Below are 25156 nucleotides of genomic sequence, written 5' to 3'. Positions count from 1 at the left end.
TAATGTTATTCACATTTCTCATCACTATTGTGTACTGTGTACTGTTTACTGTCTGTGGATGTATGCAAGGTGTAACAAATGTGAATAACTGTACAAGATATTAAATGTAAAGTAGTGTGCATCACTTCCATTATTTTGAAATCATACAAGTTATTTCATATTAAAACGACAGTGATTTTACCCAGTTGCAAGTGTAGAAACATTTATGAGGCATATTAAGATTACATTTGTCATTTATGGACATTTTAGAAAAAATTACTGTGTTATTTTAAAATAAATACAGGTAACTGTGACCAGTGTCTTTTAATATATATGTTCATTTCCGTATAGTAGTTGTACAACCGATACTGGTAGATTTATATGACAGCCACTGTTTGCAGTATAAAGTTAATTGTGTGGTCAGTATGTAATTAAAATGGAAACTTCCAGGTCGATATTAAGTACATCACTGCCCATACTGCCGCAAGCCAGTATCCAGCATCATGCTACGAAAATAGATACACAACTTGTGCATTCCTCATTAGTCTCAAAAAGTAGTTTGAGGAAATAAATAAATATTTAAAAAGTCAATGGTCAGAGTTATCTGTATTTGTAGTCAACAAATATGCGTACTTTAAATTATGGTCTGAAATATATATGAAAAACATTCTTATAGCTGAATTAGAACTTTTAGTGTTGTGGACTTAAAACTTTGTGGCTTATTACATCTGTTGACAACTTTATCAGAGAAAGTATATATACTTCTTTACTATTACTAATTGATGTTTTCTGAATTATGTATTTTGATTGAGCGGGAAAGGAATGGGCCCAGCCATTTTTTGTAGCTGTGAACCATTTCAGCATTGGAATGTTGTGTCAGTCTTCATTTTAGTGAAATGTTGCAAACATTGTAGAGTACAAATGAATTTTAGACAGAACAGTACTGAACCACCTTCAAAGACAAATCAAACTTAGTGTAATTAACATATATAATAATGTTTCTGAAAATTCCAACACTGTGAAGGATGATTATACTGGAATTAGTTTACCAAAAATTATGGCTATGAAAATAGAAAAATGATTGGGATTAAGTAACTGTTCATGATCTCTCGAGTTTTAGATCCTAGTTTGCTGCAGAAACTGCGTGCACTGCATGTTGTGGCATGGAATGAAGAAGTGTCTGAATGTGTTCCTGCTGGAATCTTCTTCTATGCAATTTGTATGCAAGTACACAAAGGATCACCTTCTTATATGCACTGATTCCACACACCTACCAGTGCCGTAGCACAAATTTTCCTGTACAGGCCAAAATGACATCACAAAATCCTCTCCTAGGAACTTTTCATTCTGTCACGTTAAATCTCACATGGTGATATGTGACATTTTAATGTTCACAAGGCACTTCATTTAATATTTTCTCTACAGCTAGACGAAATTCAACGTTGACCAAGTCACAGTTTGTACCTAACTATACAATTGAATGTGGAATTTCCATGAAGGAACAAGCTGTTTCATTTGTTGATTTATCAGCAGTTCTTGGTTTGAGCTCTCTAAGTAACCTTTTTCCTGCAAAACCTCTACTAAAAACAGTTATGTGGAATCATTAAGTGTTCGGATTGATTTGACCATGTTGAATATACACTTAAATAGGTTTCCATTTGCATCTGAAAATGCTACCGTGATATTCCAGAGATACTTGCAGCAGCTATGATATGATATGTTGGTGCCACAAGCCGCAAATTATGTTGACTACATCATCCACACAGGGGCTATTTGCAAGCAACATCTCAAAAATTTACAACTATTTTGTGAACTTACAGAGATTAAATTCAGATGCAAAAAGAGAGAGAGAGTGTAACTTTTTTCTAATGTGTCCATTATGGCTACATACTAAGCAGAGACGGTCTCTGACCTATATCAGCCCTTGTTGATTAAGTTAATGATCTCTCTACTCCTTCAAATTTTGAAGAGCTCCGGTTGGTATTGGGTAAAATAAACAATTACGGCAAATTCATTCCATGGGCCACACATATTTTGTACTCTTCCTATTGGCTTAAATTTATGTAGTATACTAATCACCTGGCAGCTTTTTCAAAATTACAGAAGTGTTTGAAGACTGCTCTCATGTAAAAAAAACTTAATGCTTCTTTTTTACTGGACCAAATTACTCCTTATTACATTTATTTTGCTGTAAGGCCCAGATGCAGACATACCAGCACAATAACTTAATTGGTGGTCTTGGTTTAAGCAGTTACTACTGTGAGGCCCACTACAGGCGTACTTTTCTATATGCCAATACTGACAACTTATCACATTTTCCACTAGTCCTGATTATGACTTTGTTTTCAGTTTAACGAAAACATCTGAGACCCACTAGAAAAATTTCTGATAATAGCCCAACAAGTGCCAAATTTGACAGATCAGGACCTACTTCTAAGAAAAGTAGCTAATGATGTGTACCGTAGTTGAGTGAAGCACCTTTGTAAAGTTACGAATCTTGTACAACAGACTACTTTGTTTCCCTCACTGGATTACAAACAACCCTCATTCTGGGTTGTGGTTCAAACCAAACTCCAAATACTAGATGAGGTGCACCATGGGATATATAGGATGAAGTCATTGGAAAAGCATGATTGATGTTGTCCAGACATTGATGTTGATATTGAACATACAGTCTGGCCCTGCAAACTATGCACAAAAAACTGGTCAGCACCAGCAAGGCAATTTCCTCCCACCAGTTCTACTCCAAATCATTCATGAGAGCAGGTACAAATTGGTTTTGTGATTATTTGTTGGGGACATGCTCTTTAATTTTCCATACATTGCCTGGAATGTAATCAAAGGAAGCCGTAGTTACAATTGGGGCATTGCCAACCGTGTTCACTGTTGAGAGGATGACGCACAGCGTAGTATCAGATAATGACCTGCAGTTCATCTGTTAAATTATGCCCTTTTGTTAAAGTAACAGCAATACACCTCAGATCATCACTTTTCAATCAGTGTCTATCTCTAGGGAGGAGTGACTGGTCTGAATATTTACAGCCCACACTAATAAATTGATGACAACGACAGTAGCCTCCAAGGAAGCTATGACACGCTTACCTGCTTCTCATCATTACACCTCACCACACAGCTGAGATTTTACCCTGGCACAGCTGTCAGACGCCTTAGTCAGCAAACATAGAGCTAATATCCATACTTATATGACTGTACTACCTCACTGCACTTGGTTTGCACATTTGGCTATACACTGAATGGACCAAAGGAGTCATTATTGGCTATAAGGGTCTCCTATGTTCAAGGTGGTGGCCTGACAGGAGCGACTTGTGCGACACTAAAATCAGTTGGAGCTATGACAAGTAAGGGATTACATACCCCTGATACGACCATGTCAGGCCCAAACGAGTAGCTACAGTAGAGCAGCACTACAGCTGGCCTAAGTCTATACTACCACATTCTAGTTACATGCAATACCAACCTGGCCAAGGTATCTCAACTAATCCATTAGCTCGTCATACGTACTATCTCAGTGCCTGTGCTGTAGATCCACCTAGTTGAGGTCACAACCAGCAGTGATAAGTGATGAACCAGTGGAGGTCAATCATTTCCCCCAACAGTTGTTGCATCAGCTCTTGCCACCCATTGCCACCAAACGTTTGGCCCCAATATCCATTGTTCCTGAGTACCGGAATTCCCCAACTGTCACCTTGAGGCAATATTAAGGGTACTCACAATCCTTTGCTACTTGTACCAGTTCTGCCACTGTGCACCAGTTTAAGGGGGAAGGATTTTGTGTACTTACTATTGAGTTTTATTGAGATATACTAGGCCAGCAAAAGTATAATGCAGAATTTCTAGTTCCATCACCGATCACAAGCAAATGACCCACAGTAAGCATGTACCCTTATAACCAATAATGACTCCTTTGGTCCATCCAGTGCAATTTCGGAAATGCTTCCATCCCTAGCATGAAAGCCAATGATCATGCCCTTTCGCACATCAAATAAAGCACTCAGTTTTCACATTACAAGAAAAAGTGAGCTGTTTTTTGCATCCCCAGACACACTTTATGTACCGTCCACTTCCAGTGCTGTCACCAGTTGTGTGTTAGTGTTTATGGCATTGTGATGTAGAACTCAGTCGGTGCTCACATTAATGTGACTGGACCATATACATTGCAATTGACACGTTAGATTGCTAAAGTCTTGAGCTGGTTGGAGGGTCCTGCCTACAATGCTCCAAGGATTCTCAGTTGGGAGAGATCCGGCGGGCTTGCTGACCAAGGAAGGGTGTGTTAAACATGAAGATGAGCCATAGAAACTCTCACTGTTTGCAGGCAGGCATTATCTCTCCGAAATGTAACCCCAAAATGGCTTGTATGAAGGACAACAAAATGTGGTTGACAGGCCATGTGCAGTCGGATAGATATCCCACTGCTGTCTGGGACATCTCCAGACACATCTTCAACCTGGAATTTCAGTGACTGGAGTAGAATTGTCTTCAGTGATGAGTCCTACCTCGAATTAGCCCCGATGATCATCAAAGACATGTCTTGGAGACACCCCTGAAAGTGGTAGGAAACTAACCTGTCACCCACTATGCAGTCTGACAACCAGGAGTGATGGCCTGGAGTACAATTTCTCTTCATAGCAGGTCCCCTTCGGTTGTCATCCGTGGCACCCATACAGCACAGTGGTACGTTGACTATATTCTATGCCCTGTTTATTTGCCTTTCATGGTAAGACAGGTTTACATTTTAGCAAGATAATGCCCACTCACACTTGATGAGAGTTTCTATACTGATTCTCTTCATGCTTACCTAACCCTACCTTGGCTAGCAAGGTCACTGGATCTCTTCTCAGTTCAGAACATTGGGAGCATTATGGACAGTGCTCTTCAACCATCTTGTAGTTTTGACAATCTAATGTGCCAATTGGAGAGAATTAGGCACAATATTCCTCAGAAGGACATCCAACAACTCTATCAATCAGTGCCAAGCTGAATAACAGCTTGCATAAGGGCCAAAAGTGGACCAACAAGCTATCAACTTGCTCAGTTTGTGTAGCTCTTTATCTTGAATAACTCTCCCAATTTTTCTGAAATTGTAATTGTTTGTGTCTGTACATGTGCATCACACCTAACGATTTCTGTCCCATTTGGATAATTGCTTCATGCTGCGTAGTTTTTGTTTTAGAGTGTGTTTCTTGGTCTCGCATTATAATATACATTTGACTCAAGTACTGACATTGTACACTCACACTCATTGGCCAAACCAGCTGTGGAGTGGATTTAGTCTACAGTGCTCCCATAGTTGCCATTTGTCTTGATGTTACTCAGCATTTATAGTGTCAGAAGTAACGCTACATGTGAAACATTGGTTGATGTATTTTTGCAGAATTGCCTATCCTGTAAATGTCTTATCAGGTAAAGTATCAGATCCTCTCTATCAGTAGGCGTCAAATAGCTTTGCTTAAGAGCCATTATTGACATCGTAGGACTACACCTTGGGCTGCATGGGGGAGGGGGGTAAAATGGCCACGTAAAGACAATTTCAATTTTCACCAAACCATAGTTATTAATAGCTAACCATCTACCCATTTTGACTCTATGTATTATAAGGTATCGCACCAAATATTTTCAAGTGAAAAAGAAAATAATATGTTGGAACTAGATGTATTACACGTGGCCAGTTTTCCATACCTAAACAGGTATCGTGGACAGTGCCATCGCAACAGAGTCCAAGGTGTTTTTCTCATTTCTTGGTGCATATTGTAGGCATCTTCATGCCCTAGTGTACGAAAGAAAACCAGTTGGGTGCAGCAGACTGTCTTCAGTCGCACTTTGTGTTAGGCCAAATACAACAGAACAGACATGTTGGCTGAGAGCTTTGTATATAAAAGGATTCAGGTTTTATCATTTGTATTATGTGTGTTTTGTTGGGAGTAACCAACTCCTATTGGGGTAGAAAACTTATCAAACTGAAATAAATAACAAGGAACTATGTTTGCAGGCAAAAAGGTGTTGTTTAAACATTTATAGTGTTAAAAATTATTACTCTCCATACAAGTGAGGTAGTAAGAATGATAAAATGAATTGTTACCTCAGGCAACTCATAAATGAAAAAGTTTTTACTGAGAAATAATGGAACAAACTTCCTCTGCCAATCTCACTGACAACAATGGCAGTGTATTTTTGAACTAATGTGACCAGTTCTCGACAGGTGGCAGTGGTGTTCAGAGCGTAAATATCCAATGGCCTGTTTTTCCTGTTCTGGCCACTTTACCAAACTTTCCCCTACCAATCTTACTGTTAGTTGCTAACCTACATAAATTAGTATGTTACCTTAATTAATAACAGTAATTGCAATATGAGACACGATCGCAAATGTTTACTGAACATTTGGAATGTCATGTTTCTTTTACCCATTACATTGTATTGTATCATCCTTAATTTGATTTCATATTACTTGCTACAATCATGTATTACATTTGAAGATGACTGTCTATATAATCCATGTTCATGAATCCGTGTTCCTTCAGTTTGGCATTTATACGATAGCTGCTGATCAGTGCTAGTTGTGCACACTTGTGAGTTGTCAGCACTTGGAGCCAAACAATGAAATATTCCCCCCTCCCTTGTACTAATCCTGCAGTGGCCATGCAACATACCATTCTGCTCTTGGTGTAAGTGGCAGACATCTTTAGCTCACGGCCAAACTCACCAGTCAATTAAAATTAAGTGCATGTTGAAATATTATTGTCGCTGTAAGTATTTCTGGTTGTTACTGAGTGAGAAAAACACACTCAAAGACACTCTTAACATTATTTGATGTTTTTGAATTCTGCTGTTGATAGAAGCAGATTACTCCTATTATGAAATAGGGGTGAGAACCGCAGACCACACAAACGCTTCAGTGACAACTCATCCTAAACAGTCACCATCATTGTTACAGTTTGCACAAGGAAATTTAAAGCACAGGCTGCTCAAATGGATTTATACACCTCACTCAGCATTTTCGGGATCTATGCAGGAACACAACTAGTAGTTTAAGTGTTTTGTAAGAATTTCGTAAATATCTCTTTTTGAAACTTGAGGAAGCTCATTAGAAAAGGATGAAAATATTAATTTTCTGTTTTCTAGAACTTATGCGTCAACATTCTGTACCAAGTCTTCAGCAGCAACAGATAGTTACCCACTTTTCACCTCAACATGACCGACCATTAGTATGGCCATCTTTGAACGATTTATCCTCTTTTCTTACAAGCCAATCACTCTGTAAGTTTCCTCCATAAACATTATTAATAAACTAATTCATTTTGACAACTTACCTGTCTTTCAAAGGCAGGAAAGGAATCATGGCATATATTTCCCACCTGACAGGTTTTTCAGCTAACTGAACCATTTTAAATAAGTACAAACAAATACATGCATGGTCTATGTTTCCATTATGCTGTTGTGGGTAGCCAGAGGACACGGGTACTTAGTGCTGTTGTATGGATTGCTGACTGCAGTGCTGGTAAAAAGTACAGCAATCAGTTGCAAATAATGTTTATTGCAAATTCAGATTTTAGTCAGTGTGTGGCCATCTTCAATGCTAAAGAACATATAAGGAACAAGTTAAAATAAGGTAATGTGCATACCTTATTATGTGTACAGTTATATAAGTGTTAAGTGTGAGTCAGTAATAAAGTTTGTATTAGCAGATGTAAGTTAAAATATTACGTTAGTCCCAACTGGTCCATCCATGTCAAAGGTTGAATTCACACTGAGACCATTGGCTGCTTCTTATTTCGTACCAGTTTACAGCGCCCACTACATGGCATTGCTAAACTATATGGACTTTATTTTCCAATCACACGTTTTGTTATTTTATTTCTTGTTTTTTTTTTTTTTAAAACTCATGCACATACATAAAACAAACTGGCAGTTGTAACTAACAGTAGTGTCCAATTTACGAACTTTCAGCATGCTGTAATAATTGTAGGCCAGCAACTTCTCTTAATTGGTGCAACAAAAAACCAGCCAAAGTTGCAAATCTCAATTTTTTCAATAACTCGATAACTAGTTTCTGGCCAGAACTCACTTTCAAATCATCGTAACATAGTCAAAAATGGTACTTCCGAAAATGCCAAAACTATGTCAATAATATGCAAATGAGCAGTGTGTTTGCACATTTTTACAAAGTTTTTGCATTTTTGGAAACACCATTTTTGACTATGTTATGATGATTTGAAAATGGATCCCGGCCTTAAACTAGTCATTGAGTGAATAAAAAATGTGAAATTTGCAACTTTGGGTGTTTTTTTTTTTTTTTTTTTTTTTTTTTTTTTTTTTTTTTTTTTTTTTTTTGTACTGACAGTGTGTAATGTTTTGCAGGTATACATATATGGTGGTGACAGTGTGTACTAACCAGTGGCATCAGTTATCATTGTACATTTTTACAATTACTTATAGTTTAAAATTACAGCAAATCTTATCCAGAAGACACACACTAATAAATTTATTTGTCAAATTTTAAGTGCAGCTACAGGAATTAGGTGATCTAAATGATTAATGGAAAATCTCATATAAGATGTGAAACAAATACTAACAAAGAGATAGAGGGGCTGGCCAGTACTTACCTCAGCTCAGTACAGCCGATAGATACACATAAAACAGAACTGAAAATTTACATTCCTAGCTTTCGGAACTTTGTTCCTTCATCAGGGAGGAGAGGGGAAAAAAGGGAAAAAGGGAAAGTGGATTCAGTTACTCACAACCCAGGTTATGAAGCAACAGGGAAAGGTAAACAGGGAGGGTAGCAAGGATGGAGGCATGGCATGCCTCCATCCTTGCTACCCTCCCTGTTTACCTTTCCCTGTTGCTTCATAACCTGGGTTGTGAGTAACTGAATCCACTTTCCCTTTTTCCCTTTTTTCCCCTCTCCTCCCTGATGAAGGAACAAAGTTCCGAAAGCTAGGAATGTAAATTTTCAGTTCTGTTTTATGTGTATCTATCGGCTGTACTGAGCTGAGGTAAGTACTGGCCAGCCCCTCTATCTCTTTGTTAGTATTTGCTACAGGAATTAGATTAGACAAAAATGGTGTTATAAGCTATTGGACTAGCAGCTTTATTTCAAACGGACCCAACATTTTTCTGTTTTATAATGTCCTTTCACACAGTTTTCACATAAAAATACATTATAATTTATGCAGTTCGGTGTTAAAACTAATAAACTTCCAGGTACACCATGTATAATTGTGGGTAATATATTTGCCACCAAAACTATGTACTCATGTGCAATCTAGGATTAGTTTAATCATAAATAGTTCGTTACTGCCAGATCAATGTGTCTGTTGGAAGTCTCTCATAGTATCTGAATCCCATGATTTTTAAATAATTTCCAAAAATGGAAACGTTTTGTGGCCCCCTGCTAATTAACCATTTAACTGCACTGGTCCTTTTAACGTGCGCGCCTTTGTACCTGTCCCTGTGTGCTCTGGACGTGTGCCAGGTAGAAGGACTGGTGGCGCATGTAAACACGTTCAGAGCACACAGGGACAGGTACAAAGGTGTGCGCGTTAACACATCTAGAGCAGTTAAAGGGTTAAGCAGTGTCCCACAAGATAGTGCCTGATATTAAAAATTTCAAACTTGTGGAGAGATTAGATTTTTCTGCCACCTCTTTTGAAAAAAATGTGACATGTTTGCCAAAGCTGGCTTCAAGCCGCTTATCATTTTGTCCCACATAGCAAACATCGCAGTTGTGACATCCACTTCTGTAGGTGTCTGATCTATGAAAAAGATTTCTTTTTTCCATACTGTTTTTAAAACACTACCCAGTTTACTTGTGGTACAAAATTCCACATTTACTTTTCTTTTTCTAAAAACAAGGTTATCCTGTTGCTAATTTTATCATAATATGGTAAACAAATACACTTATTATTACTGTTGTCCACTACATTGAAACTATTTTCTTTTTGCCATTTGTTCACTATGTTGTTATAAATGTTGTTGATGTAATTATATGGGGTAAATTATTAACACTTTGGATTTAACACTGTTTAAATAAATTTATTAATATAGATCTTTTGGATAGGACTTACTGTATTTTTAAACTGTATGTAACTAAAAATGTACAGCAGTAACTGATGCCACTTGTCACCTCACACAGTCACTATCATGTATGTGTAACTTTAAAACATTAGAGACTTTTTTAGTTAATATATTTTGGCAATCCATCATATATGTAGAGGACACTGTAAACTGATATGACATACATGGAAGCCAGCAGCCTCAGTGTGAACTCAGTCTTTGACATTGATAGTCCAGTTGGGACTGTGTTTATGTATAAATGGTTGTAATGTTTTAAGTGATATCTGCTGTTATGTATTTTATTATTAACTTACAAGTAAAACTTATACAACTGAACATATACTAAAGGATGCATGTCACCTTATTGTAATGGGTTTTTTGTATGTGTTTAAACACGGAAGATGGCCACACAGTGATCAAAATCTGGATTTGCAATAAACATTATTTGCGACTGATTGCTGTACTTATTACCACTTGATGTTTATCTGTACAATGTTGTTGTATACAGATGATGCAGAGCTAAAATTGGCCAGATTCAGACAATTCTTTGGAACTATACAATCTACATTACAACATAACATACGGAAAGAAACACTAATTAAACCATACAAAGTAATAGTGTTGCCTTTGCTGCTGTATGGTAGTGAATGTTGGATCCTAACATATGATCAATTACATTGAAACAAATCATCAGACAGGAAGGTCCTTCACTTTGTAGTGGTATATTCATTGTTGGACCATAAAATAAATACCGATATTAGACAAGAACTAAACATTGAACACATGGGAAAAAAAGAAAGAAAGAAGACGGAATGACCATGTCCAACATATGTTTAATGATAGGCTAACTGAAGCTGCAATGCAGTATAACCCAACTGGCAAGAGGAACGTTAAATGTCCCCAATGGTGGTGGCATGAACAATTCTGAGACAAAATAGGCTAAAAGGCCTAACTCTTGGTGGTGCTGGTGCTGGTGCTGGTCTATATCACCAGTTAAATATTTGTTGGGTGCATTTAATTTGTTCTGCTTTGCGGTAGATACTTGAATCCTGCCTGATTCAGCATCATGTCCCTTATTCTGTAATTTACACATTGTTGTCTCAACTTTCATTTGTCAGCAGTTGCTTCCACCTTCCTCTATGATAATAACTACTATCTATATTAACTATTTTAGTTATATATATAGTTGAGGTTAAGGACTGCATGTGAATGGAAGGTCCATGAACCACCACCACCACCACCTCCTCCTCCTCCTCCTCCTCCTTTTTTTTCCACTGATGACTTTATGCTGTTTGCCTCTAGTGCATATAAGATTCATCAGTGAATAGAACAAGTCCGAAAGTCAGTCTAATTGGTCTGTTTTTATAAGACTATAATGAAATATAGTCATCAAATCAAGAAGAAAAATGTGCACACAAACAGTGGAGTCACAGAACCAGTTGATGAATAGTTGTAATTAGAGCACTTAAAGATGGTGACTGAACGGACAGCAGTAGAAATAAAGCAGAAGAGTAGAACTGGCCGTGAGTGCTTTTGGTAAATAAACAGTTTTCAAAATAAAGTTTCTGGTTTATTCAATATTGAAAGTTCATAATATAATATTACCAGTTGCGACTTCAGTAGAGAGAAAAGCACTTTAAATGAAAAAAATTCAAAAATTGAGGGTTGCTTGACAAATAATGGAGATATGCTTTTCGGGGACTACTGGAAGAGAGAGAAAAACAAAATTTATCAGAGGCCAGACGGAAGTGAAAGATGTGATAATGACAGTAATGAAATTGAAATGGGATTGAATGGGACATGTATCCAGGCAAACATATTTAGCGAGAAAACTATTTGAAGATTTACAAGTAGTAAGAAAGTGACTGAGGCAATGACCAAATGGAAGGTGTGAGAATATCGTTAGAAAACATGCATGAGCATGATTATTACGTAAGACCGTAGTGTATGCAAAAGTCCAGTAGACATCATTGTCTGCTAAGTAGTTGTCACATGGCTCATACTGATGTTAGGTTTATGACTTAAGACTTTATACTGCAACAAATACACAAGCCAGGTTAGTGAGGGAAGGGAAAATGTTTGCTGCATGAGTATCACAGAAAACAGCAGTCAAAATAAATTAATGCTACAGAAGTGGGACAAGTTATTGGATAAAAACGAAATACATGAGTTTGGCTTAAAAAAAACAAAAAGTAGCTTAAAAATTATGCAGCATAAATTTGATACTTAAACAATAAGAATGTTATGTTGCTTGTTTTGACGTGTGTTGACTGCTCCAGGAAGAACTTATTGTAGGTTTTCCTGGCAGGTCAGGAATTTAAGCTGCTTACAGCTGCATAACGCAGTACAGTATTATGTAATTATATTAATTCTCATTAAGTTCATGAAATTCAGACTGCATGAAAGAATGTAAACTATGGATTTATATTATTACAGTTTCTGTGCAATTTCATTATGCAAGGGTGGTGAGTATTTTCGCATTTTATTTTGTTGCTTGGTTTTACAATATGTGAAATTCAATTGAAGTGCTTGTGTCTGCCCATTTAATGACATTAGTGGGTTCAAACTCCTATAACTGTATCCTTAGGGTATTGCTTAATGTTTGAGTCCCCAATACCTGGCAAATTCATCCTCTGTACCTGTCTAGAATCTTCAGAGAGAGCAGACTCGGTCCCAAGTGTTCTCTCACTAGTGAGCGAGGCTTCACATCTGTTTTTAAAGGCATAAGGAGACAACCGTATTGCTACTACCCACTTTTGCCTTCTGTTCAGGAATATGCAGCCTTGCCACTATTTGCCATTCACACTTAGGTGAGTGTGAACCAATCAGGTCAGGTGTATTGGAAGGCATTACAACATCAAAGATCCCAGGTGTTGCTAGAGATGCCAAAGGCAACACATCTTTCTTTGCTGATGCTTCAATGCTACTGCAGTTCAGGGCAGCAGCCAAAAGCTTTTAGACTGTGACCAATGCAGTTTCCAACCATTTCCAGGTGCTGGCCAGTTCCATCAGCTTCCATGTGCAACAGCCACAGTTCTTACTATTTTTAACTGCATGCAGCTATACATAAAAAAAAAATTCTTCTTACCCAGCAGTCACTAAGATAATAGCTTTATACTGACATCACACATTAATATTGCAAGCTTAACCCAATCAGGTATATCTTTGCTTGATGAAGTGCCCTTGTCACTTGTTGCTATAATATTGTCACTTGTTGCTATAATACACAAGGGTGGTTTGAAAAGTTCTCGGAACCATCACGAGAGGTCAGCGTTAGCACAACGAGTTGTTCACATGATATTCATTGGTCTGTTGCCTGTGAACACGTGCCACATCAGTGCTCTTGGAAGAGCGCTGTGGTGGTGACGTGCCTCTGTTGTTGTTCCCGCGTAGTGATTTGCGAAGATGGAAAAAATCGAGATTCGAGCAGTGATTAAGTACTTCGTAAAGAAAGGCATGAAAGCAAAGGACATTCATGCTGATTTCCAGAATACACTGGGGGACTCGGCTCCTTCATATTCAACTGTTACCATGTGAACAAATGAATTTAAATTTGGTCGGGAGAGCTTAGATGATGATCTGTGCAGTGGTCAGTGAGATGTGTCACTACTCCACAAGTTATTGCAAAAGTACATAAAATGGTCATGGAGGATTGTCGATTGAAAGTGCATGATATTGTTCATGCTTTCCAGATGTCATCTGAAGGGGTATATCACATTTTAACTGAAGAATTAGAAATGAAAAAAAATTATCTGGAAGATTGGTGCCATGACTCTTGACGCTGGATCAAAAAATCATGAGAATGGACATATCGGAACAATGTTTGGCCCATTTTAGGAGAAACAAACAAGAATTTTTGTGCCAGTTTGTGATCACAGATGAAGCTTGGGTGCACTACTATACCCCAGACACAAAACAACAGTCAAAGCAGTGGAAACCTGCCGATCCTCCGCTACCAAAGAAAGCAAAGACAATTCCTTCAGCAGGAAAGAACATGGTGTCAGTGTTCTGGGATGCTAAGGGGATTCTGTTTGTAGATTATCTCCTTACTGGGCAAACAATTGCTGGAGAATATTATGTTAACCTCCTGCACAAATTGCAACAAAATATATGCAAAAAAAAGACCTGGTTTAGTAAGGAAGAGAGTTATCTTCCATCAAGACAAAGCCCGCCTGTACATGTGTTGTCGCCATGGCAGAATTACACGAACTAAGGTATGAATTGTTGCCACACCTACCTTATTCACCTGATATCACTCCATCAGACTTCCATCTCTTCCCAAAACTGAATTTTTTTTTTTTTTGGTAGATGAAGATTAACTTCAAACGAAGAATTGATAGCCGGAGTTGACAACTATTTCGCAGGCCCTGGAGGAAACTAATTTTCGTTATGGGATTAAGGCTTTGGAACATCATTGGACCAAGTGCATTAATGTACAATGAGACTACATTCAAAAATAAAAAAAAAGTTTCAGTGATAAAAGTACTTTTTTTCTATTTTGTTCCGAGAACATTTCAAACCACCCTCGTAGCTTGCTTAAACTGCTGCCTGTCTTGAACTTTTGTCCTTATCATTCCCCTGTTAGTAGTAACACATTACAGTACATGAACTATTGCAACATATTTATAAAATTTATGTCTCTTGAAAAGTTGGCTTTTGAGGACTGCCTATTAGATGTCTCAGTGCTTCACTGTTCATCTGTCCATAATACGCTGTCCAAAGGTGTGCATAATGATGATGTGTGTTATACTTCTTTTTAGAATTGAATAAGTTGTGGGGTACAAGATGTTGATGACATGAAATCTTTTTGTGTCAGCAGTTTCATCATCATATTTTATGTCAGTTTCAACATCATATTTTATATCAGTTTCAGCATCATTTTTATGTTCATTTTGACATCATGCTGCCAGGGACAGTGAGAATGCTCTCAACCCTTCGCCCTCAAGATCTCCAAGGACACGGACACACACACACACACACACACACACACACACACACACACACTCACTACAATTGATAGGGTGAGCAACAATCTGTGACTGCTAATGGCATTGTGGCATATGGGAAAGGATCATTATTGAGTGGCTGTAGCGAGAGACAGAATTTCTGTTTAGTGTAATGTGTGGTAGCTTGCTTGACACATGGAAGACTGTAAATGAGTGCAGATGAGTAAGAAAAATATCCTGTAATGTTAGAACACAGTATTAATGGTGTGTTGCTTGACAAAGTCATGTTGTTTAAATATGTAGATGTAATGTTGCAAAGCGGCTTGAAATGGACGTATCATGTAAGGTCAGTTGTAGAGAAGGTGAATGGCTGACTTTAGTTTATTTGGAGAATTTAGGAAAGTGTAGCTTATCTGTGGAAGAGAGAGCTGCTACCAGGTAGGATTAAAGAAAGACATTAAAGTTATTAGAGGCATGCTACTAGATAGTGTTATCAGCTGGTTCACTCAGCATCTGAGTGTTACAGAAATACTCTGTGAATTCAAATGGTGATCACTGGAGGGAGAACAACACACTTTTTGTGAGACACTGTTGACAAAATTCAGGTAACTGGCATTTGTGGCTGACAGCAGAATGAGTGTACTGCTGACAGCATACATTTCACATAGGGACCACAAATAGAAGATGGAGAAAATAGGGCTCATATGGGGGCATGTGGACAGCCGTTTTTCTGTTGCTCTGTTGTGAGTGGAACAGAAAGGGAAATGCCTAGCAGTGATACAAGGTATGCTTCACCATGCACCCTGCACCATATGGTGGCTTGCAGAGTACAGATGTAGATTTAGTGGAGCCAAGATTTTGCCTTAAACATGTGCTTCAATTTTATGTACTTTGCCTTGGAAGCATGTCTCCCCAGACCATTTCAGTGCTTTCCAAAGTTGCTACAAATGTGAGATAAACCGTATAAGGCACTGAAGATAAGTGAAGCATTTGAAACTGGTTTTTCAAAGTAAAATTATCATTATCTACTGACTGGTTGCTGTCTTTACTGTGTTGTTTATTCTAGAAACTGTCACAGGTTCAATAAATATCAGTGTAATCTGTTACCACTGATTAACAGCAGCCAAAAGCGTACTCTGCTCATTCTCTGGTAAACTTAACTGAAAAATGTTGGTTTGTTAGCCCTTTTAAAAGGTATGTTCATACCTTTAGTTTTGAGTATGTGTCTGTTCCAATAACAGATGAGGAAAAATATTGTTTTGTGGCAATACAGATAAAATAAGTACTTGAGGGCAGTTTATACTGCAGAATGCAAGATACTGAATATTGCTTTAACTATTTTATGTTTGCTATTTAGTTTGATCCCTGACATTGTTTTTTTTTTAAGTCTTCAGTGGGTCATTAATTAGCTTATTAATAACAGCCTGCAAACATTGTCATCTTTCTGAAGACTAATGCTCATATTTAAATGTGGCCTGCTTCTGTATTTGTTTATAATGCATTTCTGTGCATATTATAGTTATAAAAGCAGTCTTACCCTTGTAAATATAAAATATTAGTTAAATAAATCATCAGTTCATATTATTTTTTCTGCATTCATGCAGAACATGTCATGTAGGCAAAAATTATTTATTTTTTTGAGTATCATGGTATGGTTTTACTGAAATCACTCTTATGCATTGGAATGTGGGTGGTGCTGACAAGTACAAAGATCCTTTGCTTAACCATAGATCCCTGCAAAAATCTTGAACACATTAATAATGGCTAGTAACAATTTAAAGGGCTATTACTTCTAATGTAATCAACCATTCTTTCCTGCCTTTAAGTCTACAGACATTATACCCTTGAAGACTACCCAACAATCCATCTGTTTCACATTGCTGATTACTCGTTATTGCTTCATATATAAGGGGAAGTCAAATCAAAATGAGCATAGTGTGCACGTTGGTAGTGCAGGTAGCTGTGTGCGTTGAAGTGCCCTCCATTGGCAGTCAGGAAAGAACAGGGTGATGCTCACCTCTGTGCCATTTGTCTGTTAAACATGGTTGACGTGAGGCCAATGAATTGAATGTGTGTTTGACTTTACTATGGATTCTGGGAGAGAGGAACAGCAAGGTGCAGTTTTTTACTGCAGAAGGATTGTCAGGAAGGGAAGTTCATGCCTGAATGAGTGCTGTATATGACAAACACAGCACGTCATGTGCACGTGTGATTGCATTGAATAAACACTTTTGAGGAGGTTGGGTGTCATTGAAAAATAGTAGTCTTCCAGGACTGGCTTGTCATATCATTACTGCAGTGGGTGTTAGATATTTGCCTCGTGTTGGGCATCAGTCACAGTACTGCTCACACCATCATGACAGAGCATCTGAAGTTCTGGAAAATCTGTGTGCAGCTGGTTCCCCACAGCCTAACAAGAGTAGCAGAAGTTGAACAGAATGTCTATATCACTGCAGCACTTGGAACAGTATCACAGTGAAGAATATTGTGTCCCGTCCCAGACTGTCAGAGGTGGTGAAACGTCATTATTTTGAGTTAGTGTGTCAGAACCAACAGTGGAAACATGTGAATGCCCTGCTACCGTGGTAAATGGACACTTTGCAAAAACCTGAATCAGGCTATCGAGTCCAAATGCCTAAGAATGTTGATGGAGGGCATGGCTGTGTTGCAGGGTAATGTCCACCAATGTTTTGCCAAGTTTGTTTTGACTATACTGCAGAAATTTCACTGGGAAGTTCGTACACATCCTCCATACAGTCCCAACGTCTCCCCAACCAATTTCCATACTTTTGAAACCATGAAGAAGACATTCATGGCTATCAAGTTGCTTCAGACGTAACAGTGCAATGCCTGGGTACAAAAATTGTTCCGTGGGAAACTGCATTTTTCCACAAAAGCATTGACCATCTTGTCCGACAGTGGGATAAAAGTATTAAATGTTACAGTGATTACTTTTGAAATAATAAAGAAATTACTTACTACTTTCCATCTGTCTCATTTTCATTTGACTGCCACTTATGGATAGACCTGCCAAATAATAGAGGATATATTATCCACTTCCTATGTCTGTGTACTTGCTTGTGTGCTTGTCTCATGAATGCTTTGTACGTATCGTCAATATTTGTAAAATGACTGCACCGTAATTAATCCCTTTCACAATTTTGCATGTATGTTGTGTCCATTACTCACATCCTTAACACAGTTTTTGTTCTGCATTGCATGTTAACAAATGCTTCAAGAAATATGTCCCGATTTTCTTCATCAGGAACTCAAGGCAGTAAAAAAGGTATGTGATTTAGCTCATATTTTTTAGTAATATGTCTTACAGGTATCTCTTTATTTATTATAATACTTTTTATGTGACTCCCTCATGGCTTGGGTCATACCTTGAGCAATGACAACACAAGAGTTTGGGAATACTGTATCTGTCATTATTGGACAATACAACAGTTATTTGTGGTATTTTATGTTGACTGTGTTCCACAGCAGTGGTAAAAATGACATCATGTAACACTTCAAGTTGATTTTCAATTTTTTGATGGTGCGACCAGTTTTGATTAGAGACAGTTTTCCAGCAAAGATTTTTGTGAACATCAAGAGTAGCATACACACACACACACACACACACACACACACACATATATATATATATATATATATAAAACACACAATGCCAAAAATATATCATCTCTAAATAATGTTTAGTCATGCAGAGAGAGATGCATGGCGGGTTAATGCTGTCATGTTATACTGAGGCTGGAGTGTTCAGCCATAGTTGAAGACAAATGAACTCTTCATGCTTAGGGATCCATGATATAACAAAATTGGCAGCTTATAAAAGAAAGCTACTTCCACAGAGTTCACATATCACATAGCATTAAACTTAAGCTTTTAGTCCAATTTAGTCATGTAGTTTGATGATGGAAGTTATATACATTACTGAAGAGAGAGCAAATGAGAAGATATTCATGCAGTTTTGTAATTATATGGCTCACAATAATTATGATAAAGAGAAAAATGAGCAGTGGTATAAGGAAAAGATAGATTGCTACTGACCGTTAAGATGATGCATTGAGTTAGACAGGCACAATGAAAGGACACTTACGCATTAGCTTTTGGCCAAAGCCGTCATCAGAATAGGAAACACGCACACACACACACACACACACACACACACACACACACACACACATTCATTCACACAAGCATACATGGCCACCATCTATGGCATGCAGAGACCAGCCCGTACTGGTTATCGTGTGTGTGTGTGTGTGTGTGTGTGTGTGTGTGTGTGTGTCTTAAGAAGGCTTTAGCCAAAAGCTAATGTGTAAGGGCCTGTTTGTCGTGCCTGTTTGTAACTACTCAGCATGTCATGTTTATAGTGAGTAGCAATCTATCTGTTCCTTATATTGTTAATATTCGACCCTGGATTTTCCAGTGTTTGAAATCAGCAGTGATATTTATCGGAGGGTATACCTGTGGCACAGGCCCTATTCAAAATTTAGATGGATTAGAGATACTAACTAAATCTTTTTTACACAATTACAGCATCAGCCGGAGCAGTGGACGAGGAGCATTTTGTGAGAGTTTTTGAGGAAGTTCAACCAGCCACAATTTTCACTGTGCGAGAATTGGAAGAAGAGCTGACCAAAATAACTGACATCATTAATGATCCAAATAATGATTGGTCAAAACGTGTTGAGGCGGTTAGTAATGTGATGATTAGGATTATAAGTGTTAATAAAATTGATTTCTTAAATTGATTTCTTAAAATTAGTAAAAACTTTTGTGTATTTCAGTTGAAAAAACTACGATCTGTTGTAATGGCTGGAGCTGCTAAGCATGAGGAATTTTTCAAACACTTACGTTTAATGGAGACACCATTTTTAGGAGTTTTGAAAGATCTGAGGTTAGTACTTAAACTTTGTTCTTTTTAAATTTCTCTCTGTAGTGCAAGTTTCTCTCAAGCTCTGAGATGTCTTTTTTTATTATATATATATATATATATATATATATATATATATATATATATATATATATATATATATATATATATATATAAACAAGAGAACTGTTAATGATTCTGCGTGGAATTGTGAGAGTGATATATATTAATAGTTTTTGGTTGCTATATTACTGAACGTGTGAATGAATTATTGAGAGGTATTGGATTGTTAATGAAATGTTGGAGTTTATTGAATAGGAAGAGTAGATAGGGGAATGTAAAGCACAAACATTGAAACACACTGAGCCACGGGACTCGGTCCTTAAGGCATGTGGAAAGAGCAGGATTCAAATCCCCAACCAACCATTCAGATTTAGGTTGTTCTTGGTTCCTGAATCATTTGAGTACTGGAATAATTTTATTGAAACAGCCATGGCAAGTTTCCCAAAATCACTTAATGCAAATGCCAGAATGGGTCTTTTGATATGGGCACTACTAATTTCTTGAGGCACATGCCGAACTGGGCATTTTGAAATGGACACTTCTGATTTCTTTTGCTGTCTAAACCCTATCCAAAGTTGTGCACCATTTTTACTAACCTTGCCACTGATAGGATGTTGAACCCTAATCTTCTTTGGGAAACAAAGTAGACAAAGTGTATATGATGAAATAAAAATGTAGAAAAGCTTGTGATGATACGCAGTAACATTGATAATACTGCTAGTGTAAATATTGCAGTAACTAGACATACATTCAATATTAACAGTTAAGAAAGCAGAAAAATAAAGTGTGCCTTTGGCACTGAAAGAGTCTTCGTGGATGTTGTGTGGTCCAGTGAGAAAGAAAAAAATGACTATAAAGAATGCCAGAATGAGATTTTCATTTTACAGCAGAGTGTGTGCTGATATGAAACTTCCTGGCAGGTTAAAACTGTGTGCTGGACCGGACCCCCCTCCAGGTAGATCACTTCCTTACATTGAACTGTCTACCTTACTCCAGCAACTGCCTCTGTTTCTCCTCTTTGACTTCAATGTCCACCACCCACTGTGGGTGGGGGTTGCGCCACTTCAATGGGTAGGGTCTCTTAATTGACCAGCTTATTATGGACGTTGATTTGTGTCCCCTCAATGACAGTTCCCCTTCAGTGCAGCTCATGGCACCTTTATTGCTATCAATCTCATCATCTCCTCCTATGCTCTCGTGGCTTCCCTACATAGGTCATCCCATGGTGACCTTTGTGACAGTGACCACTTTTTCTGGTGATTCTATTGTTCCCCTGCTGCCGTCAGGCAGACAGGCCCCCACGTTGGGCATTCTACAGGGCCAATTGGCTTTTATATATGTCTGCTGTGCACTTCGACACCTCCCTCTTGATTTCCATTGGTGCAGTCGTGCAAGGCATCTCTGCCATTATCTTTGTGCTACTGGCACTGCTGTCACCCTATCCACAGGTCCCCCTCGTTGTCGACCGGTACCGTGGTGGACTAAGAATGTCGCAGTCGCTGTCCAGGACCACCTACGGGCGCTGCAGCAATTATGACGACACCTTTCACAAACCGACCTTCTCACTTTTAAGTGTCTCCATGCTAAGGCTCGTTACCTTATTAAGCAGAGTGAAAAGGAATGCTGGGAGCGCTGTCTTTCCTCCTTGGGGATGTATGCCTCTTCATCACAGGTTTGGTCAAAGCTCCGTAGCCTTCAGGGCGGCTAACGACAGTCAGCTGTCCAGGGTCTTAACCTCCAAGGTGTTCTGTGCACTGATCCATTCTTCCTTGCAGAACAGCTCGCGACACACTTTGCGATGACACCGGTGTCCTCTTCCTATCCTGCTACCTCTCTCCGGCAGAAATTCAGAGTTTTATGCCTATGTTCCATCCCGCACTACGCTGAGCCCTATAATGAACCCTTCACTGAATGGGTATTCTTGCAGGCTCTTACCTCTTCACAAGACATGGCCCCAGGGCCGGATTCCATCCACAACCAGATGATCCAACACTTGGACACTCCCCAGAGGCAACATCTCCTGAAGATCTTCAACCGCATTTGGCTCACGGGTGTTTTTCCATCACAGTGACGAGACTGTACTGTTATTCCTGTCCTTAAGCCCAGGAAGAAGCCAACGTCTGACAAATGTAAATGGCTTGAGAGGATAGTTAGCTTCAGATTATATTGGGTACTCGAATCTCGGGGCCTTTTGTTCCCATATCAGTGTGGCTTTCGTGCAGGACGATCTCCAACTGACCATTTACTCAGATTGGAAAGAACCATCCGACAGGCTTTTACTAACCCCCAGCACCTTGTCGCTGTTACTTTGGCTTATATAAGGCATACAACATGGCTTGGTGCCATCACATTTTAGTTACCCTCCATGACTGTGGCTTCCGTGGGCCCCTTCTGATTTTTATCCGTGAATTTTTATCTCACCAGCTCTTCAGAGTTCGAGTTGGCACTTTACACAGTGCCCCTCACAGTCTGGAGAATGTTATCCCACAGGGTTCTGTGCTAAGGGTCACACTCTTCCTCATAGCCATCAATGCACTTGTAATCTCTGTTGGGCCTCTGCTTGGCGTTGTATGTTGATGATTTTTGCATCTGGTGCAGCTGCCACTTGGTAGCATCTGCTGAGCGCCGGCTCTTAGGTGCCATCCGACATGTCTCCGTATGGGCTTGAATGAAAAAAAAAAAAAAAAAAAAAAAGAAAAAAAAAAAAGATGAAATAATAATAATGTTGATAAAATTGGCATTTTGGAGACAATGTTCCTAATAAGTACTAGGGAAGTGTTTTGGTTAAAGCATACTAAAATCTCTGAAGGACGTCAGCATCTATTTGTTTCAAGAAAATGAAGAAATTAGAGCTAGGCCTTGGTAGTTGACACATTAGAGTGCACTCTCTCGGTTTATGCACTGCATGAAAACCAAGTGAGATGAAATAAGAACACTATTAGAAATTAGAAGAATGGATCTAAGATGTATAGTTCCTTATGCACTGAAATGGATTGTAGATGTATTGTGCATGCAAAATTGACAAATAGTAGATCCGGTAAAATTAACAAATAGCATACCCGGTAAAATTGACAAATTGTATATCCTGTATGTCATGATTATACCCAGGTGCTGATGGGTGAGAAATGACAGATTTATAGTTAATCAACATGTGTTCAGCACATTCTTTCTAGTAATTTAATTTTAAATAGAAATGACTTAAATGAGTTACATGAAGACAGTTATTATTATTATTATTATTATTAAAAATTGCACATAATTGATTTATTTAAGTATTCTCTTCCTTCAATATTTTAAAATATAAGTGCTAAGGTAAATGTGTTAATTGCATGGCTTCCTTACTTGTGCGAATGTGCAGTAGCATTACTGGCATGATAATATGGACTGGTATTGTTTAAAACCTGTACATTGTATTTGGCCTGCTTCAGGGAATGTCAGAGAAAGAGGTCATAGTAAAAAAAGGCAGTTACAGTTTTCTAAATTTCATGAATTTTTATTAACAAGATAGGAACTGTTAAGTATCTGTACAGTCTGTGTTCTGCATAGATTCAGAAATTTTTTTGGTGTACAAGTCGCCATTTGTGTCAAGAGGAACTCAATCCTTCACATGTATTTAGGAATTATGTCACAGACTCTGCAGTCCTAGTTTGTTATACCAATGTGTTTTTGGTACAATACACAGTCTGTTATTACATGTCGGTAGAAATATATCACACATTTCAATATTTAAACATTGCTACTACAGGTTTGAGATCCTGCAAATGCTTTAATTATGTGTTAGAAATGATATCTTACTATAACATCATTCTGAATGTTACAGGTCACAGGTTGTGAGAGAAGCGTGCTGCACAATAGCTTTTATGTCTCAACACCTAGGCTCGAAGTTTGACCACTTTGCAGAAATTATTCTTGGCAATCTAATTAATCTGATTCCAAATTCAGCCAAGGTATGTTGGCCTCATGTAGATAACTATTTAAATATTAAGATTCTTGACAAGTATAATAAGAAAAGGATGTACAATGAGTAGAAATTTCATAAACCAACTTCTTCTTTGGAATTTCCTGTGTTTAACATTTAGCTACCTAGTATGTCCAAGTAGTTTTGATTTTGTTTGTGTGGATATTATAGCTGTCCCGAAACCCCCCCCCCCCCCCCCCCCCCCCCCGACAAACAACTTGTATGCTGAGATGGTCCTTTGCTTCCTTACTAGCAGCTTCAGTTTACAAATTAAATATCAGTGATGACAATTAGTACCCATGCCCCATACCTTTTCTGATTTTGTATTGTTGTGCACAAGTTCATACATAATGGTAAGGAGATGTGGACTACAGTGTGTTACGGCAACTGTCATCATAGGAAAGCTGGACAGGAACATAAATGATTAGCAAAAAAGTTAACACAGTAATCAGAAGATTTACTTAACTTGTATTTCTCCAAGTGTACATAGACTCATTACAAATAAGGCAGCAAGAATTAAGAGGTCCATCTCATACAAAAACAACTAGGATGAGGCTCACTGTACTCAAAATGATTGATGGTGTCATAACAATGAGGCTCCAAGAGCAAGTGGGTTCAGTGGCTGCTGCCACCTGTCATATTTTGTGGCAGCAGAGGTCACAAGTGGTGCAGAGTTGCTGGCGGCATGATCTCAGTGGGTGCACACCATTGGGTCCACCAGATTTTGCGTGACCACTGTCGGCGTCTAACGGAAATTTGCAATTCTGTTGCCAACTTCGCGACACCCTTGGGTGGTATCAGTATGTGATATCACATGAATCATTCCATGTGATTCACATAAGGAGAATGATTTACCATGCTCGCCTTCTGTCCATATAGTAGTAGATTTCTCACAACAAAAGGAGAAATCAGTAAGAGAAGGCTGTCAGTCACATCACTATGATTTCATAATATATTTGTTGTATTGTTACCTTTTTTATTTGGAGGCAATGTTAAATGATGGTAAATGAAACTTTGTTTAGTGTGTATCGTTTATATTTGTAGCAGTAATGTAATGTAGTGTTGTGTAAGAATTTGTAACATTATGGATGATGTTGTTGTTTCCAGTTGTGTGTTTTTGGAATATGCGGTTTAGAGAAGTTGCTTCGTTTTTAATCCAGTATATTAAAAAATAAATTACAGAAATAATTATGACCAGTTGTAATCTTCAAGAGATGCTGCACCTAGTCGTATTAATAGAAATACACACAA

At 38.2% G+C, this 25156-nt stretch overlaps 1 protein-coding gene across 4 annotated transcripts in view; it reads left to right on the top strand.

Annotated features, from left to right (window-relative positions):
• LOC126469999 (CLIP-associating protein 1-A-like) overlaps positions 1–25156 on the top strand; it is a 237178-nt gene that overhangs the window by 68003 nt on the left and 144019 nt on the right. For all 4 annotated transcript variants that reach the window (XM_050097462.1, XM_050097461.1, XM_050097463.1 and 1 more), the window contains 3 exons: positions 19548–19705; positions 19799–19908; positions 23768–23894. In XM_050097462.1, the coding sequence (XP_049953419.1) occupies positions 19548–19705; positions 19799–19908; positions 23768–23894 (395 nt within the window). The remainder of the gene's footprint in view (positions 1–19547; positions 19706–19798; positions 19909–23767; positions 23895–25156) is intronic.

This window comes from Schistocerca serialis, chromosome 3 (genome assembly GCF_023864345.2).
Source record: "Schistocerca serialis cubense isolate TAMUIC-IGC-003099 chromosome 3, iqSchSeri2.2, whole genome shotgun sequence".
NCBI classification, from domain to species: domain Eukaryota; kingdom Metazoa; phylum Arthropoda; class Insecta; order Orthoptera; family Acrididae; genus Schistocerca; species Schistocerca serialis.
The sequence above is the reverse complement of the archived record's forward strand: the minus strand, read 5'-3'. Positions and strand labels throughout refer to the sequence as shown.